At 39.0% G+C, this 17231-nt stretch overlaps 1 protein-coding gene across 1 annotated transcript in view; it reads left to right on the forward strand.

Moving 5' to 3' along the window:
- The window catches only part of LOC138106401 (eIF5-mimic protein 1), a 57692-nt gene that overhangs the window by 23584 nt on the left and 16877 nt on the right, over positions 1 to 17231 (forward strand). Inside the window, exons 3-6 of the mRNA XM_069006952.1 lie at positions 3140 to 3316; positions 4260 to 4363; positions 7475 to 7540; positions 14076 to 14211. Of these exons, the coding sequence (XP_068863053.1) occupies positions 3140 to 3316; positions 4260 to 4363; positions 7475 to 7540; positions 14076 to 14211 (483 nt within the window). The remainder of the gene's footprint in view (positions 1 to 3139; positions 3317 to 4259; positions 4364 to 7474; positions 7541 to 14075; positions 14212 to 17231) is intronic.

Consider the following 17231-nt stretch of genomic DNA (forward strand, 5'->3'; position numbering starts at 1 on the left):
GAGAAAATTATCTAATAAAAAGTCAATATTAACACCTTTACGTTACCTTGTTTGGCCCCTCTTCTTACTTCATGTTATCTTTTTTCTTCCACAGAATTACAGTTGTGGGCCTTCTGATGAAGAGATAAAAATTAATTCTTAAGGACAGGGCTATGAATGTACTTTGTGATTTTCTTAGAAGCAAAAGATAGGAAGTACGGATTTGGGAACATGATGAAAATGAAAAGCTGTGTATAGCACTGCTGCAGTGGATATTGTGTGCATCACATCTGCAAGCTACACCTGCCTCTGCTAGCCCAGGATTGGAGCTGTGCTTGTTTAGTAATTGTGCACTTGACAGCTCAACAGACTGTCACCCCTTGTTGATGATGGCTTCTTACTCACCCTCTTGTACTACATCAGCATATTCCTCTTCAGTATATTAGCTTGGTAGGAAAATGTTTCAATAAAATTAAAAACCGTTTTTCATGCAATGAATTCACCTCCTGTTCCTGTGTAAATTTTTGGGTTGTGATAGACAAGAAAATAATAGGGTACTACAGATGAGAAGCGGACTTCTGGGGCAGAGGAAGAATCTATTTAAAAGAGCTAAGAAATATTAATCATGGTATTTGTGTTTGCACTGAGGACTGTGTACCCATGATACCAAGCATATAATACCTTCCAGTTTAGATGTGAACATCTTAAATTTTTAGGCAAAATACCTTTGAAAAAGTAAAACAGATTTTTTTTTAAACTCTTAAGACAAAAATCTGTCTTCTTGCTGGTTGATGTCTTCAAGCATTTTTTTTTTTTAGCCTTCAAATTATACATACTTATTTGGCAATCCAAAAGAGAATAATTATACTTAGATGCTTGTCTATGGGTGGAACTGTGTTTCTTGTGCACAAATAAAACTGCCTGAAGTACACATACTGAAGTACTTTTTCAGTAAAAGACTGGCTTGTTTGTGGATTGGTTGGCTGTTTTGTTCCTTGTTTTGGGTTGGTTTTTGTACGTCAGGTTTGAGGAGAGCTGCAACTGAGTATTTGGTAACAGGTCTGGTGGCTTGGATAGGATTCCAGTAGTGTGCTTCTCTATAGGCATTTGCCCAGAGCAAAGGCACGTTCTTCAATCCCGCTTTCAACCCTCTGTTTTGTCCCTGATGGCCGTGCCCTGCAGATAGGAGGGGTGGTTCCTCAGAACACAGACTCTGGGTTTTCATCACAGCCGAAGTCGGCGTAACACGGCTGGGAGCCTGAACGTCTCCAAGGTCTGGTGCAAAGTACAAGCCTGGGAAGAAATCATTTGCAGTCCAGACAAGGGGCATATTGACTGTTGTATTGGGTTGTGGGAGTGTGGTAGTGGAGAATCTAGTTTGTCATTATAGTTGTGTGCATCACTTCAGGATGATCCAGAGCTGGGAGCAGATGGTTTCCTGAGCATATGTATGGGCGTCCGTGGAGTTGTCTCAGTTTTGGTCTGAGGAGGTCAGGTTTGGGAGATGGGGAAGCAATCCTGTGGAGATGAGTAGTAGACACAATAAGTCACTAAAAGCTAGGCTTAGCAGGGGATTTCTGGAAAATAAGGGGATGCTGCCGTTTTCCAGTGCTTAGTGCTTGAGAGACAGCCCTTGAACTGCAGCTGCCAGGCTCATTGGAAGGACAAGCTGACTAGTCACCTGAGCTTCCCAGTGGCCTGGGACACTGAGTGGAAGGGACTGCTTTATGCCTTCCTGGTACAATTGCTATGGAGGAAGGGCATGCATTGGAAGTGGAGGAGAATGTGCAAGTGATGTACTAAAGATAGTAGAACAAGTGCACCCTGGGTACATGCAGCAGAGGAGAGAGAAAACTTTTCTGTATGAGAACTAGAAAAGCTATCAAAAGTAGGAATTTTCTGTGAAATAGTTATTTAATTGCCATTAAAGTACCATGGCAGGAGGGAAGACATTAGGGAAGAGAGGCTGTTAAGAAGCAAGGCCTGGGATGAAAAGCTGCACTATGAGTAGCAGGGAACAGAAGCCTGCAGCCAGAGGATGCATAAAGGCCAGAACCTCTTGTCACAAAAAGCCTGCAAGAGTTGCAGCTGGCATGTTTCAGACTGGATTAGCACATGTTTAGACAGAAATTTAACCAGTCCTCATTTATCTTAATAAATAAAAATCTCTGGATTGTTCCTCTGGATATGATATTTTTGGTTTTTCAAGAACTTGTATCAATGTTTGTGTCAGCAGGTGATAACAAACCTGGGTTTTGAGTGCACAGAACAGCTTGCAATTTTGTTTGTGAAGTTCAGTTATTTTAACACTAACAGCTATTTCATTTGTGCCCTTATATAAAGCCAGGGCCTGTTTTCTTAAGAAGCTTCAAGTGGCCATGGTAAGCTGTTAACTGCGTGTGCAAAAAGGCAGCAAGAGGTATGGGTGAACCTACATAAGAGTTATCTGGAGGTTGCAATTATGTCTCTTGTGACTAATGACCTTGACACAGGGACATTGTGTCTGGGGGTCGGGCTGTGCCTTAATCGAATTCAGTAAGGGACAGCTGTAGAAAATGCAGTGTGAGTGCTGTGTTTCTGTGTTCCTAATGCTGCTTAGGTCTGTGAATATAGAAGAAAAATTCTTGGTTACATTGCGTTGCCTTGTCTTAAATGTTTATTCAAAAACTAGTTTTATTAATACCTCAATCTCCTTTTTTCCTGAAGACTTGTTTTTTTGAAACGTTTTAGCTATGTCACCATAGTTGCTAAAAGAAAAATAGCAAGAGATGAAAAACAAAATGTTCATACAATGACATTATGTATGCATAGCTTGGTATTGCCTTTGTTCTGCTCTCAGATTTAGCAGTGCACAGTGCTACACACATGGGATAGTATCTTCAGCAAGAGAAGAGTATGAATTTTGAAAACAATTCCAGTAGTTGCTTTTCCTCTATTTATTTATTCACATATGTTTGTGTGTGCTTTGGTGTTGCAGAATTTCTGCAGAACTGCAGAATTTCCAGAAATGATACAGGCCAAACAAACTTTTGATGTGTTGACCAGAATGAGAAGAATGTATTAAGTGCCACAGTCCTTTCAATTGCTGACTGAGACAGGATTTTAATGAGTTTAAAAATTGACACTCTGTCTCTCTCCTCCTTCTTTCTCTCTGTTTCAGATGAAAAGGAGAAATTTGAACCCACAGTCTTCAGGGATACAATTGTCCAAGGCCTCAATGAAGCTGGGAATGACCTGGAGGCTATAGCCAAGTTTCTGGATGCAGCAGGCTCACGACTTGATTATCGCCGCTATGCTGACACACTCTTTGATATTTTGGTAGCTGGCAGCATGTTAGGTAACCTGCAGAGTATCTGACAGAGAATTTTGGCAATCAGCCTTGCTTGCTTCTTTTAAGATGCTGTCATCCTCTACAGTGGAAATTATAACCTGTATTACAGTTTCACTGTTTGCATCTCATATCATAGCACTGTTTGTTGTTTGTCGTGCAGTAACACCTCGGTATTTGCTGGATACTGCTCTGAGAAGCCTTCAGTCTGAGCTAAACCAGCATATAATGGCAATAGCAAAGGGAATGAGAGAGATGCTAACTAGGGGAAACAGAGGGATTTATTAGCATAAAAAGGTATAATACAGACTCCAGGTTAAGCGCTGCTGCAAATCTTGCTTTGTAGATGTTGCAACAAAAGCTAGCTGAGAGAAGTGAAGGGTAATGAGGTGTGCTTTGTGGATGTCCATGGGGACATTTCTACAAGGCATCAGTGGCAGCTTTTGGCAAAAACATGCTTTTCACTTTCCTCTTCATTTTGAGTAAGTTAGCTCCTTTTACTGGCCACGTTGCTTTGATTCCTGCTTCCTGCTCTTTGGTGAGAAGAAATGATGTAAGACTTGAGGTAATGCAGGAAACAACAGCTAAAGTAAGAGTTAAAATAATATGTAAGGGTTGTGCTCCAACCCATACTTATTTGATCACTCTCAGTGCTCTCAAGACCAGCTGAGATTCCTTAGGGTGAACTGAATCACTCAGTCCTGTGAGGACTGTGTGATCTATGGTGCAGCATATCAGCCAAGTGTCCCTTCTGTCAGGTACCACCACAGCTTAGTAAAGCTTGGTCTGTCTCTCCCTCTCTCCTCTCCCTTGTTTCTCCCTCTCCCCTGCTAACTCTTTCCTTGGCCTTTTGCCTCAGTGATATTAACGTAAGACTTATTAGACTTTTTAAATCTTACATTCTTTAAAGTAGAAATCATTCCTTACCTTTTTTTTTTCTCCTTTCTTATAGCTCCTGGAGGCACACGCATAGATGACAATGACAAGACCAAGATGACCAACCACTGTGTATTTTTTGCAGATGAAGATCATGATGCCATCCGAAATTATGCTCAGGTCAGTAAAAGCATAGCTGATTACTGTTTTCCATTTATGTGTCAAAAGAGATTACAGAAGAACATCTGCAGACTGTCTAGGCTGCAGTAGGCTAGCTACAGACCAGTTGAAAATCCAGTTAATCATTAATCTGCACTAACCTATACATTTTAGGTAAGAAAATAGGATGGCTAAAATAATCTGATCACAATTGGTAATGCTTTGTTTACAAAAAGCAGTCTTGCTTATCACAGTCTGCCATTGGTTGAGTCTACTTCTAGACACCACCCTTTTTATTTTTGTTGACCTTTTCTGTGTGCAGACTGGAATATGACCACATTTTGAGAAACACATGAACTGTATCAGAAGTTTGGCTTTTATAAGCAAAGGTGTGGCCAGCAGGACCAGGACAGTGTTCATTTCCCTGTACTCAGCAGTAGTGAGGCCACACCTTGAATCCTGTGTTCAGTTTTGGGGCCCTCACTACAAGAAAGACATTGAGGTGCTGGAGGGTGTCCAGAGAAGGACAGTGGAGCTGGAGAAGGTCTGGAGCACAAGTCCTGTGAGCAGCAGCTATGGGAGCTGGGGGTGTTTAGCCCGGAGGAAAGGAGGCTCAGGGGATACCTTATTGCTCTCTACAACTGCCTGATAGGAGGCTGCAGCCACATAGGAGTCGGTCTCTTCTCCCACGTAACAAGTGACAGGATAAGAGGACATGGCCTCAGGTTGTGCCCGTTGAGGTTTAGGTGGATATTAGGAAAAATTTATTCACTGGAAGAGTTGTCAAACATTGTAGTAGGCTGCCTAGGGAAATGGTGGAGTCACCATTCTTGGAGATATTTAAGAGATCTGTAGATGTGGTAGCCTAGGGACATGGTTTAGTGGCACTTGGCACTGCTGGGTTAACAGTTGGACTCTATGGTCTTAAAGGTATTTTCCAACCTAAACAATTCTATGAAGTATATGAATGACAAAAAATAGAAAGCTCACGCCTCCAACCTTTAGTTGCATAACTAGTTAGGAGTTGGGCATATATTTCAAGAGCTTTCATTTCTTCTATGTATGTGATGTATAATTTCTTCCTGCAGGAATAAGGCTTGCATAAATAGGCCTATGTGAAATTATTACAAAAAACCCATGAACCCTAACACATTCTTGAAAAGAAGCTAACTTTGCATAACTCATTAATGGAAGATAATAATTATATGAGACAGTACAGTAAGAATTCTATGGAAAGTTCAAAGCCACCGTGCAATTCTGGATACCAGTAGGATTGCATAAAAATGCAGTACCCTTGCAACTCCCATATGTCAAAACTGTATTGTTAATTAAGCATGTATTTATCTTTTTAAATTGCTACTTATTACTGCAGTGCTGAAGACAGCAACTAAAAGCATAGAAGCTGCTGTCCCTGCTAAGGTGTCTAGGGTGATAAATTGCTGGAAAGGTGCATAGTTGATTTAAAGAGTGCTGGCATCAAAATATGCATTGGTAAAAAATGTTTGCTTAATAGCAGAAAGCTCCTTTAAAAAATATCTTTAATAATCTAAATCAGTGAAATATACTTATTTCTGGAAAGGGAGTCAGTACTTCTTGTGTGTCAGCTTTATCATCTCTTAAAAACAGGGTATTCTGCTTCAGGAAAATCTCTGTTATCGGTAAAGGCATTGATTCTGTCTTCTTGAATTTTAATATTTTAATAATCTTTTGAACAAAAATTGACAGAGCCAGTCCTCCAAGGAGCAATTTAAAGTAAAAGATTGCATATTGAAAAATGGAAAGGAAGGCTTCGCTTCAGGATTTGAAGGAGTAGAATTTTCAATGTATTCTCTGCACTTCAAACCAAAATAAATCAACATTTTGTTATTTAATGCCTGAAGAGATGTGTCCTTTTATTGACCTTGCCATTTTTTTTAATGCATAATGAAAAATAGAGTTCTTACTATATTATGAAAATGTGGAGTTAGTCTAAAATAGTATTTAGACCTTTTCCTATCTAGAAGATTCCTAGAAGGTAATTTCTTACTCTGTCTCCCAAATGAACCAGTACCGTGGCTTTTTTTTGTGGATTTAGTCACAGAAACAATTAAAAGTGAAGAGTCTTCAGGTAAAAAGACTGAAGTTAGTATTGATATTTTGGCAGATTATTTGCATATGAAGTCATACTTCTGTCATTTACAGAGACTTAAAAAAATACACGGAATTCTTTTTGGAATTAACAAGAAGCTTACATTTTCATCTTCTTTTCTGAGGATTCTGTGTCTCTACCTCTCATCACGGCCACAACTTGGTTTTTCCAGTTTTTCTGAGCCAAAATACTACCAGTTAGGATGTTTGGATGTATCTTATATTCTGGAAAGTGAATTGAAGCTTTCTAAACCTAATTTTCCTTCCTCCCCCATCCAGTGTGGCAAAAATGTCATTTGTTCCCCACATAAACCTTTTTACCTGTGACAGTGAGTCATATGCTGTGTGCCTTTGTACAGCAGTGCAAGCAGTGATTTGTTTATTTAATTTCTTACCTCTTCCTTCTTCACCTTGAGTGAACTCTGCACCTGGGCTGCTTCTGCTTTCATAATCTGTGGTCGCATGATGGGAAACAAATGGTCAAAACTGGAGAACAAGTGGTTCCAAAATCATAATTGTTGTAGAAGCTTTGGCAAATGTTCTTCCTCTTTCTCTGACAGTAGCGTGTTTTGTTGTAAACATTTCTGTTAGTTGATTTGCCAAGATATTGCATCTACTGAAGCATGCTGACTGCCCCACTGCCTCAGCCTACAGCTGAGAGCTTCTCCAGGGGTGCATTACTAGGGGAAGGGTGCCAAGTTACACTCCTCCTCCTCCTCTTCCTCTCCCTTGCTTTTATCTATGGATAGGGTGAAAAGTAGAGTAGGGAAAAAATTTTGAGAAATATGAAAAGATTCAAACTGCTATAAATTCTCCAATTCAAGCATTGCTCTATGAAGCAAGAATCACAAAATTGAGAGAAGGGTGTTTTGTGCTCTCTGTGAGGCAGACAACACTACAGAAATACCATTCTTGAAGCTGCTTATTTCCCTTTGCTTTTTTTTTTTGTAAAGAAAGATGGCTGCAATTGTTATACTTTTTAAGTTAATCTGTGTTTATCTTTAGGTCTTCAATAAACTTATCAGGAGATACAAATATCTGGAGAAAGCATTTGAAGATGAAATCAAAAAGGTAATGTTGATGGCAGTCTTTACTGGAATGCTAATGTTTTTTACTCTGTATCTAGTATAATTGTACATGTATGAATGTGGTGCTGTTAGGTATTTTATTTAGCTCTACTGGAAAAGAGGATAGAATCTACAGGAGGCAGCGTTATTCTGCAAGTTCAGCTCTATGGGAATACTGCAGGAAGCGCTTGATGTAGAGTATTTCTGAATTAATGATTCCTTTGGTTGCTCTGATCAAACTCACCTTCTTATTCCAGACTTTTTTGTGCAGAACTTTGATATGCTTTGGGATATACCTCTTAATGAGAAGTGGTATTACTGTCCTGCAAATGGAACATCTCTCTGTGGTTTTTTTCAAAAAATAAATGCAAATCTGCTATACAGAATATCTCTTGATGTATGAGTATTAAATCCCTCCTGCACTGTGGAATGAACCCTAACCACAAGTGGTTTTGTATTTGAGGCCACAGATAATGTGTAAGAGAAAGTCTTCACCAGTGGCAGAGTGCTCAGGATTTGCCTGTTAGACTGTAGTGGCTATTTGTGGATACTATTTTGTTTTGTGATGCTGAATTCTAAGGAGACAGGAGAAACCAAGGTAAAAATGTTTGAAAAACAAAATACACATTTATTTTGTCTATTTTGAGTTCCTAGTACCAGATATAAACATCTTTTTCTAACGGCCTGAATAAGTAATAAACGCTGTACTGTCCTGTAACTTAACAGGCATGCTGGTACTGGTAAAACCTGTCTGTGACTAAAGTATCATGTTTGTTAAACATAAAAGTGTGTTTCCTTATTATTTAAACATTAGAAAGGTTGCTGCAAGGGTCAAATGAGGGCACATTTGGAGCTTGATACCTCACCACCGCTTCTTGTAGCTGAATTAATTTGGCTCTGATTTATACATTCTTGCTCATACAGGAAATTATTTTTACACTTGTGGCCAGCATGCCTATCAACTGATGCTGATTACTCAGTACATCATTCTAAAGACCTAAATTTACCTCTATCCCCACACAAATCTAATGTTCCTGCTGTTAATTACTATAATCACTGACATGAGAAGCGCTGACTCACAGCATTCAAGTTTCAGAGCGTGCTCAGCATATTAAGCAAATGCCATGTCAATGCAAGCTGCCTCCGCTCATTTCGGTAACGTGCTTGGCTTTGCATCCTCTTAAGTTTCCAAAAATTCACTTTGCACTCTTAGTGACAGGATGAGACTGGTTAACACATAATAATTTAACTTAGTTAAGGAACAAGTGCCTCTGATACAAAGTTTAGCCACATGCCAGCTTGAGAGAAAGCTGCCATTTGAGGTGTGGTGTGACTAGAGCCAAGCTACTCATTGAAAGCCATTGGAAACATCTTAGCCATGCCAGCATGGGATCAGAGCAGGCTTGTTCATCTTGCAGACTGCAAACCTCAATTTTATGTACATGCTTTTGGATAGTTTTCAGTGTCAGACTACATTTTGTATGACAAATCATGAGATGAAGTTTGCACAGTGGTCCCAGGCCATGGGGAAATCTTTCCAACTGCCCTTCCGTTGTCACCCATGGTGCTGGTATGAATCTTGGTGTGGCTTCTGGGGATGCCAGGTGTATCCTCTTCCTCAGTTAATCCAGTTTATTAGAGACCTAGAAACTAGGAAGGTGGTTGTGAGAGTGTTTGTGACTGTGTATTGCACCTCCACTGCCACTGCCCTTAAAACCCCTGAGGACTACTTGAAGGTGCCTTTTGCTTACCTTCTCCCTCCCCCTGCTTGTGTGAACCCACAAAGTGGCTGTTTCTCACTTAGGAGGCTGCAGGGTTTTTAACTACTTAATCCTTTAATCCCTTCGTGCTGTAACTGATACAGGAGTAGCTGCCCGTGGAGGGCCAGAAGATAGATACATTTGTATTTCCAGAAGGTGTTAACTGCCATAGCCAGTGGTTAGGTATGTATGAGAATTACTCGTTGATGTTTTCATGGGTCACTGTCCCAGCAGTGAAAGTGGTGTTTCTGGCAAACTCATTAGGCAGATAGAGCACTTGGGGGAAAATTAGCTCTTCTCACAGAAAAAGGCATGCCAAAAGAAACAAAGCAGTACCAGCAGTTCCATGCTAAAGAAGCAGATGGTGTCAGTGGGACTTTTCTTTCAAGAGAGATTATCTTAGATAGCAGTATTTCCACAAGTATTTGCTTTTTGTCTTCTAGATCGCAACTTTGTCATTGGGACATTATTTTCTACCATCTTTCCCCTTTTTCTCTGCTTCTAGCTTTCAGTTGTTTTATTTCCTAAGTCTCTCCTCAGAATTTCCAGTTACTCATTTTTCTAATGGCGTAAGCAAACCATATATCTAAAGTTTTACATCTAAATTATTTTGTGCAAGCAATTTAAACAGAAGACAAAGATGTTTAGATGCACTGCTCACTTGCCGTGTTTGGTGTAGGCAGCTTAAGTTCATAGGAACATGGCCCAGTGTATTGGCATAGGCCCATGACATGTTGCAATAATTTCAGTAAAATTTTAAGTTCCAAACTTGTGTTCATCTTTCTCTACATATGTACTTCTGAGGATGAAGAATGCAATTACTGTCTGTTTAGTGTGTTTGCATGTTTAAGTGATTTTCTAGATCAACTTTTTAATATCGAAATTGGGATACAGATAAATTTATTTTTTGTCTTAACAGTGGTAAATATTACTGAGTCATGAGAGGACGTCTCAAGTACTGGGAGATGTTGTGATGTCTGTTATTTGTGTTCCTATTTTCCTGATGAAAGAACCATAAATTAAGCTAGGAACTAGGAAATAAGAGGACAATAACATTCTGAGATCAAATGGGGAGTAAGAAGAGATGTTTTAAATCAGCTTAAAGTCAAGACTCAGCAGATATCTGTTGCTCTATTAGCTGCCTTCTCCATTGCTGACAATTCAGTGCTGTCTGCAGATGTGACAGACTGTCAGCAACAGACCAGTTCAGATAATGAGGACATAAAAAGACGCCACACTCCCTGTGTGGATAGAGTTCCTTGATTTTCACCATTTAAGATTTCCAGATCACAGCAGGTGATGAGAAGCCCTTGTTTTTCTTGTGTGCTTTTTAATGTTGCATGCATGTGTTTACTTGTGTGTATCTTCTATGCCCAGAATTTGTACTTAAAAGACTTTAATGATAAAAATAGCATGGAACATCCCATTAGGTCTGGTCTTGTGCTTATTAGGTATTCTGAATTTCTGTTTAAATAGATGGGAGTTCTTATAGATATCATAGCAATACAAAATTGTGAGCCAGAGCTACCCTTTTCATTCCTGGAATCAGTTTGTGTCTAACAAAAGCAGTAATGTCTGTGCTTGGCTAACAGCAGGGAAGTATCAGCCTGGAGAACGTTCTGTGGGTGGTTGGGAACTATTCTGAAGTGTCTTGGACATTTTGTGACTTCCTTGCTGAGGTTTTTAATTGTGATGGTAAAAGGAGAGTGCTTAAATTAATCAGAAATAAAAATCTGAAACAGCATCTTTGAACTGAATATTTTGTTCTTTTTCATGTTTTTAAAATGGGTTTATGAAAGGTTTTTGGGTTTTCCTGTCACCCAGTCTCCCCCTAAATATTGTTTCACAATATCTGGAAAGTATAGAATAGTATCCTTAAACAGCAGAAAAGGACAAGTTTGAGCTTCTTTTGAAAAATATTAGTAAAATAAAAATTAGGCTAGTAGCATCAACAGTGCTTTAAGTAGTGAGGGGTGTGTATAAGATGAGGGTTCTGTTCAAAACATGCTGCAGGGAAGTGCAGTTCAAGAGCACCAGAAACCACATTCATGCTAAGAGACTTGCAAGGAGAGTGTTTCAGAGTAAGGGCAAGAAGACAAGGCTTCAAACTCCATAGACGTGTGATTTCAGATCTTCTAAAACATTTGAACAAATACAGATTTCTCAAAATTAGAGTTGATAAATTTTTGGGTATCCTTCTCATAGAATCCATCTCCATCTTGGACTGCAGCTTTAAGTTCGGCTTTGCAGCTGGATTCTTGCTTTCCTGGCTCAGATTTGACATGAATATGTATAACTGTTCATGATCTACACATTACTGATAAAACCTAATGGAGGTTACAGCTCAGAAGTATGTCAGAACCTGGTCTGTCATGTTAAAGTGGTCGGTGTGACCACTTTCTAATCAAAATCCTCATCTATCGCTTATGTAGAAGCAAAAGAAAAAAGACTTAAGTGGGGTACACAGGAATCTGAAGCTGTTTCCTCTTTATTATCAGTCTCAGTACTTCCAGTAAAGAGGTCTAATTCTGATTTTTTTTTCTTGTGCAGATCTCATTTTAGTACAGTATTATTGATAAAGCTTGTATAAAGAAAGCTTTAAATCCACAGGCTTCCAGTTTACACTAGGGTTATATTAAAATTCTGTAAAAATGTTCTGGGTCTTCCATATAATATGACCCTGGAGTTCCTCTGCTTGCACCATTATACACACCAGTTAGTTGCTGCATTTGGAAATACAGCACACCATTTGTTTCTCATTCATATATTTAGAAATAATAATTCCATTCTTCTGCATCCCAAATTTTCATACATTTTGTGGTTGGGTTCACAATTTGCTGAAATAAAATTACACCTTGAGATCTTGTAGTTTCATAATTGTTCTTTTAAGCTAAAAGTGTATGTTGCAGTATTTGGCTGAAGCCCACTGAATAAAATTCCGAGTGATTTGTCTGTGGCTGAGTCATTCAGGCCTGTGTAAGCTGTAATTTAAAGCTGATGTTATTACGTAAGTACTACCGTATGAATGAGGTTTTTTTCAGTTCTGTTCACTAATGCAGAGAAGAACTATTCATAAAACACTGCATGAGATTTAATAATTTCATTAATTACTTGGATTTTTAAAATATCACTGCATTCAGAAAGCTTTACAGTTGTTGATAAGCTGCTTAGATATCTCAGAGATCTCTCACTGTCCATGGTAACAAGCAAGGACAGGGACGTGTGTAACATTCTGTCCCTTGGTATGGGTAGAATCTGGTAATTAAGAAATACCCTTAATGTGGAAACCTGGTGAGAATTTTCTATCAAAACAAGCTGTGTTGTTTTAATTCCATCTGTTGCTCATTTAAAAAAGAAAAAAGGGTGTCCTTACAGCAGAAGGTCGTGACACCCTTTTGGAGGGGTGCCATTTCTTCTTTCTTATGAAGAAGAATATGAGAGTTCTTTTTAACTCCAGAAATTTGTATCTGCAGTACTTTTTTTTTTTCCCCTTCTGTGGTGATGGTAGGTTTGTAAGCTAACATCTGATGGAATCAGCAGCTTTTTGCATTGAATGAAGCTGTCCTTTATTGTCTCATCTCTTTTTTTCCCATCACCCATATTGTGATCACTAACAACACATTAAGAAAACAGTATTGTTAACAGTAATGACATTGACAAAATCTGATTGTGCATGACTTTTTTTTCTGATGTAAAGGAAAAAGGGCATAATTTACTTCATCAGTATGCTCTCAAGTCAATAATTTTAGCACGAAATTAAGATTTTAAAAATAGACTTAATTGCCATTTTTAGAATTAAAAGGTGTATGTGTAGTTCTGATCTTCCAAGATGAGATTTGTAATTTTTTCTCAAGCTATTTGTTTTCTCTTGTAATTAGTCCTGGGAATGGCAAGGTCTTAAATCAGCCTGTGTTCCTGTCTATCCTTTGTCAGCTTTATCAAGAACTTCTGAACTTGAAATATATTTCGTATTTTAGCCAGTAAAAAATCTATTGTAATTGTGATGTGTTCCCTTCCCTAAAAGAAAAACAGGAGACTTTCCCATCCTTTTATTGTTTGCATGAGCAGTAGTTTTTGAGAGCTAGAAATCAAATTGCAACTCTGTGTGGCTTAGCTGGAAGTCTGAAGATGTGAATAGGCAGGATCCCGTCTGTGATCCTGTAATTTCTGTGTGTCTCAAGCCTGTGGCAAGTACTCTTATCTTTACGTAATACATATATATATTTGGAGAAGGCAGGTCCTTTATATCTAAGGCCATATTCCCCACAGAATCATAGAATGCTTTGTGTTGGAAGGGACTTTAAAGACCATCTAGCTCCAAACCCCCTGCCATGGGAAGGGACACCCAGGTGGCTCAGAGCTCCATCCAACCTGGCCTTGAACACTGCCAGGGGTAGGATATCCACAACTTCTCTGGGCAACCTATCCCAAAGCCTTGCCATTCTCACAATAAAGGATTTCTTTCTAATACCTCATCTAACCCTACTTTCTTTCAGTTTGAAGCCATTCACCCTTTCCCTGTCAGTACCTGCTCTTGTAAATAGTCTCTATCTTTTTTGTAGGCTCCCTTCAGGTACTGGCTTGTGTTCTTAGAGAAAGTGAAATTACAAGGGATCAATGAAATGACACTGTCATGCTTCTGGATAGATTTTGATGTGATTGCTCTAAGTTGTAGTGAGACTTCTCAAGAAATAAGAAATTAAACTGTTAATATTGATTTCTACCTTTTGTCTACGTATGCCTCAAATATATTTTTTTTTTCCCTTGTCTGGCCCACAGCTCCTGTTGTTTCTTAAAGCCTTTACTGAGACGGAGCAGACAAAACTGGCAATGCTTTCTGGCATCCTGCTAGCCAATGGGACTCTTCCTGCTACAATTTTAACAAGCCTCTTCACTGACAATATAGTCAAAGAAGGTAATTTTCCATATCTTTTTTCTTATCTTAGCTCTTTCATAGGAGATGTATTTTATTGCAACATATTATATATGTTGCAATAAAATGAAAGTTGTAAACTTGTGACTGTACAACAGAAATCAGTATTTTAAAGCAGAAGCATTTACGGACAGCAGTGCCCAACATACTTTGTGAAATCTAGTAAGAGGCCAGTCAGACAGAAAAAAGCCACAAAACAAAAACAAACCCCAAAAGATTTAGGGTTTTTTGGAAGTCATACTTGTGTATGCAGAATTGTAGAATGTATGTATTATTGTGGCACTATAAAAGTGTGATGCATATGTATTCCTGAGAGATATGTGCTGGCATTCCTTCAAGTGTTGCTAATACCTCATGGGTGAGAAGTGGGACAAAGATCCCATGCAAGCCAATGGGATACTGCAGAAGAAAACTAAATTAATCCCTCATTTTGCCTTCACACTGGTAGTGATCAGTGACTGATACAATTTCTCATGAATCTGTGTTTATTATATGATGAATAAATGAGTTCTTTCAGCCTTAAGCCTTTTGAGATTAATTTTTTAAGGATTTTTGTTATATATTTATAGCCATTTACCTTGGAGTCCTGATTTTCCAACTGCTTGCTTAACTATTTCTTTCTCTGGTAGTTCTGGCATGACTATCCTGGCATGATTGCAAATGTACTGGTAGTGTTGAGCAGTTTCATGACTTTTTTGGTTTTGTTAAAGAGTTATATATTAGCTAAAATGTATTCTAATTTTCATTTTAAAAAAGCTATTCTAACTTCATGTTCTCGTTTGCAGCCATTGCTAGCCATTACATTTGTTTTCTAAGTGCTGCAGAAATAAAAGCCACAGCTGCAGCTTTGCTCTGTCATCACTCACAGCTTTTGGAATCAGAATTAAACAAGGAAAAATCTCAAACAAAAGCACTAATCCATGTTTTTAGGGTGATTGTCTGCAATGTGCTTAAATTAAAGTCTTCCTAGTTATGGGAAGACAAGAAGCATCAGAAAACCCAAATTTTTAAAAATCATGTAAATTGTTACATCTTACATTTAGCATTTTAAGAATATAATTCTTATTTGCATTATGAACTTATGCTTCTAGGAGCCCTAAACTTTTGTCAGCGCTTACATATACTTTTGGTTCTTGGTTTATATATACTAAAAATGCATCCGTGACAGCATTTGAGGAAGATTGTTCAGTCAGTGTCCCAGAGTAGATATTTTATACAAGAATAATTAAAGATGCAAAGATAATTGAAAAATGGGGAATGGAGCAAGGCAAAACAAGCAGATCATACATGAATAAACTCAAAGCTTTCTTTGATTTACAAAAAAACAATGCTGCAGGCAGGTGAGTTTAAAATACACAAGGAAACAATTGGGTGAGCTGAGGGAGCTGTTGATCAGCATGGGACTTGTAACATTGGCTAGGAAATGGCTGAAAATGAGGGTAGATTGTGTGGACAGGAGATTACTCTGACTTTTATATATAGATGGAAAACAAAATTGTCTTTCGTGGATTGCTGACATACTTGTAGTAGAGGCAGAGAAAGGTCTTGGTGGTGGTGGAATCTTGTCAGGGTTAAGTGTACCCTTCTTGTCCCCTGTGCTGGCAAAGTAGTGCAAATGCAAAGAGCACCTAATGGGGTTACTCAGTAAAATAAATGGCTGAAATTACTTACTGCAAATAAGAGGGGAAAAAAGCAAACAAAAAGAGAAGAGCTATTTAAAGGAAAAGAGTGGTAGCACGTGCAAGAGTATAGGAACAAGCCAGTGATAAATTTGGACTTTAAATCAGAAGTTTGAAAGTATGTGGGTAGTGAAGCTCTAGAACTGCCTCCCTCTGTCGTGGTGTAATTCCAGCCAGCAGTCAAGCCCCACACAGCCACTCACTCACTCCCACACCAGCAGGATCAATGAGAGAATGAGAAGGGTAAAAGCTGGAGAACTCATGGGTTGAGATAATGACAGTTTAATGGGGAAAGCAAAAGTTGCACACACAAGGAAAGCAAAACAAGGAATTAGTTCATGGGCAGGTGTTCAGCCGTCACCAGGAGAGCAGGGCCCCGTCACACATAACGGGTACTTAGGAAGACAAAAGCCATCACTTAAAGTGTTCCCTCCTTCATGCTTTTTCCCCCCACTTCATATACTAAGTGTGATGTCATACAGTCTGGAATATCCCTGTGGTCAGTTGGGGTCACCTGTCCTGGCTGTGTCTCCTCCCAGCTTGCTTGCCAGCATGGCAGTTGGAAAAGCAGAAAAGGTCTTGGCTCTTTGTAAGCCCTGCTCAGCAATAACAAAAACATATCTGTTTTATCAACCCTGTGTTCAGCATAAATCCAAAATACAGCCCCATACAGCCACTGTGAAAAAAATGACTCTACCCCAGCTAAAACCAGCACACCCTCTAATACTGATACTGGCATAAAACTTACTTGTTTTAAGCTAAAACTAGAAAAAGTGTTTAGAATATGTGTATTGGGACAATGCTTGGTGACCATTCCGTTCAATTTTGAGCACATAAGCACATGGATATGCTGAAGTGTGTTTGCAGGGGGAAGTTATGCCTAAGTCACCTACTGGTTGACCTGGCTTCGTGAGTCTTGATTAGTCAGCTTGCAGCAGTTAGGATTGCAGCATCATGTCCAACATGTAAAACAAGCCCAAAGAAGTATTTGCAGGCCTCTCTTGGCATAGCATTGTACATCCCTCGTTCCATACAGTACTTCTCTAAGGATTGTGTCTTACGACTAAGCTCCTGAAATAAGTTTGCCAAAACTGCCATAACAGTCAAGATCTGTAAAGACTGTCAATGAGCTTTACAGTGGTCTGGGAATAGTCTCTTCTGTTCTTGTTTGGTGACTCATTTAGTCAAAGTATTCCAGAAATAAAAATAATGAGTATCTATCTCTAAAGTGGCTAAGAGTGATGAAGCTCCTTCTCACCAGTAGGTTCCCTCTAGCTCTAAGAGTTTCTGGGCTGTCTGGGGGTGAGACAGAAAACTCCAGTG

Source organism: Aphelocoma coerulescens, chromosome 2, assembly GCF_041296385.1.
Source record: "Aphelocoma coerulescens isolate FSJ_1873_10779 chromosome 2, UR_Acoe_1.0, whole genome shotgun sequence".
NCBI classification, from domain to species: domain Eukaryota; kingdom Metazoa; phylum Chordata; class Aves; order Passeriformes; family Corvidae; genus Aphelocoma; species Aphelocoma coerulescens.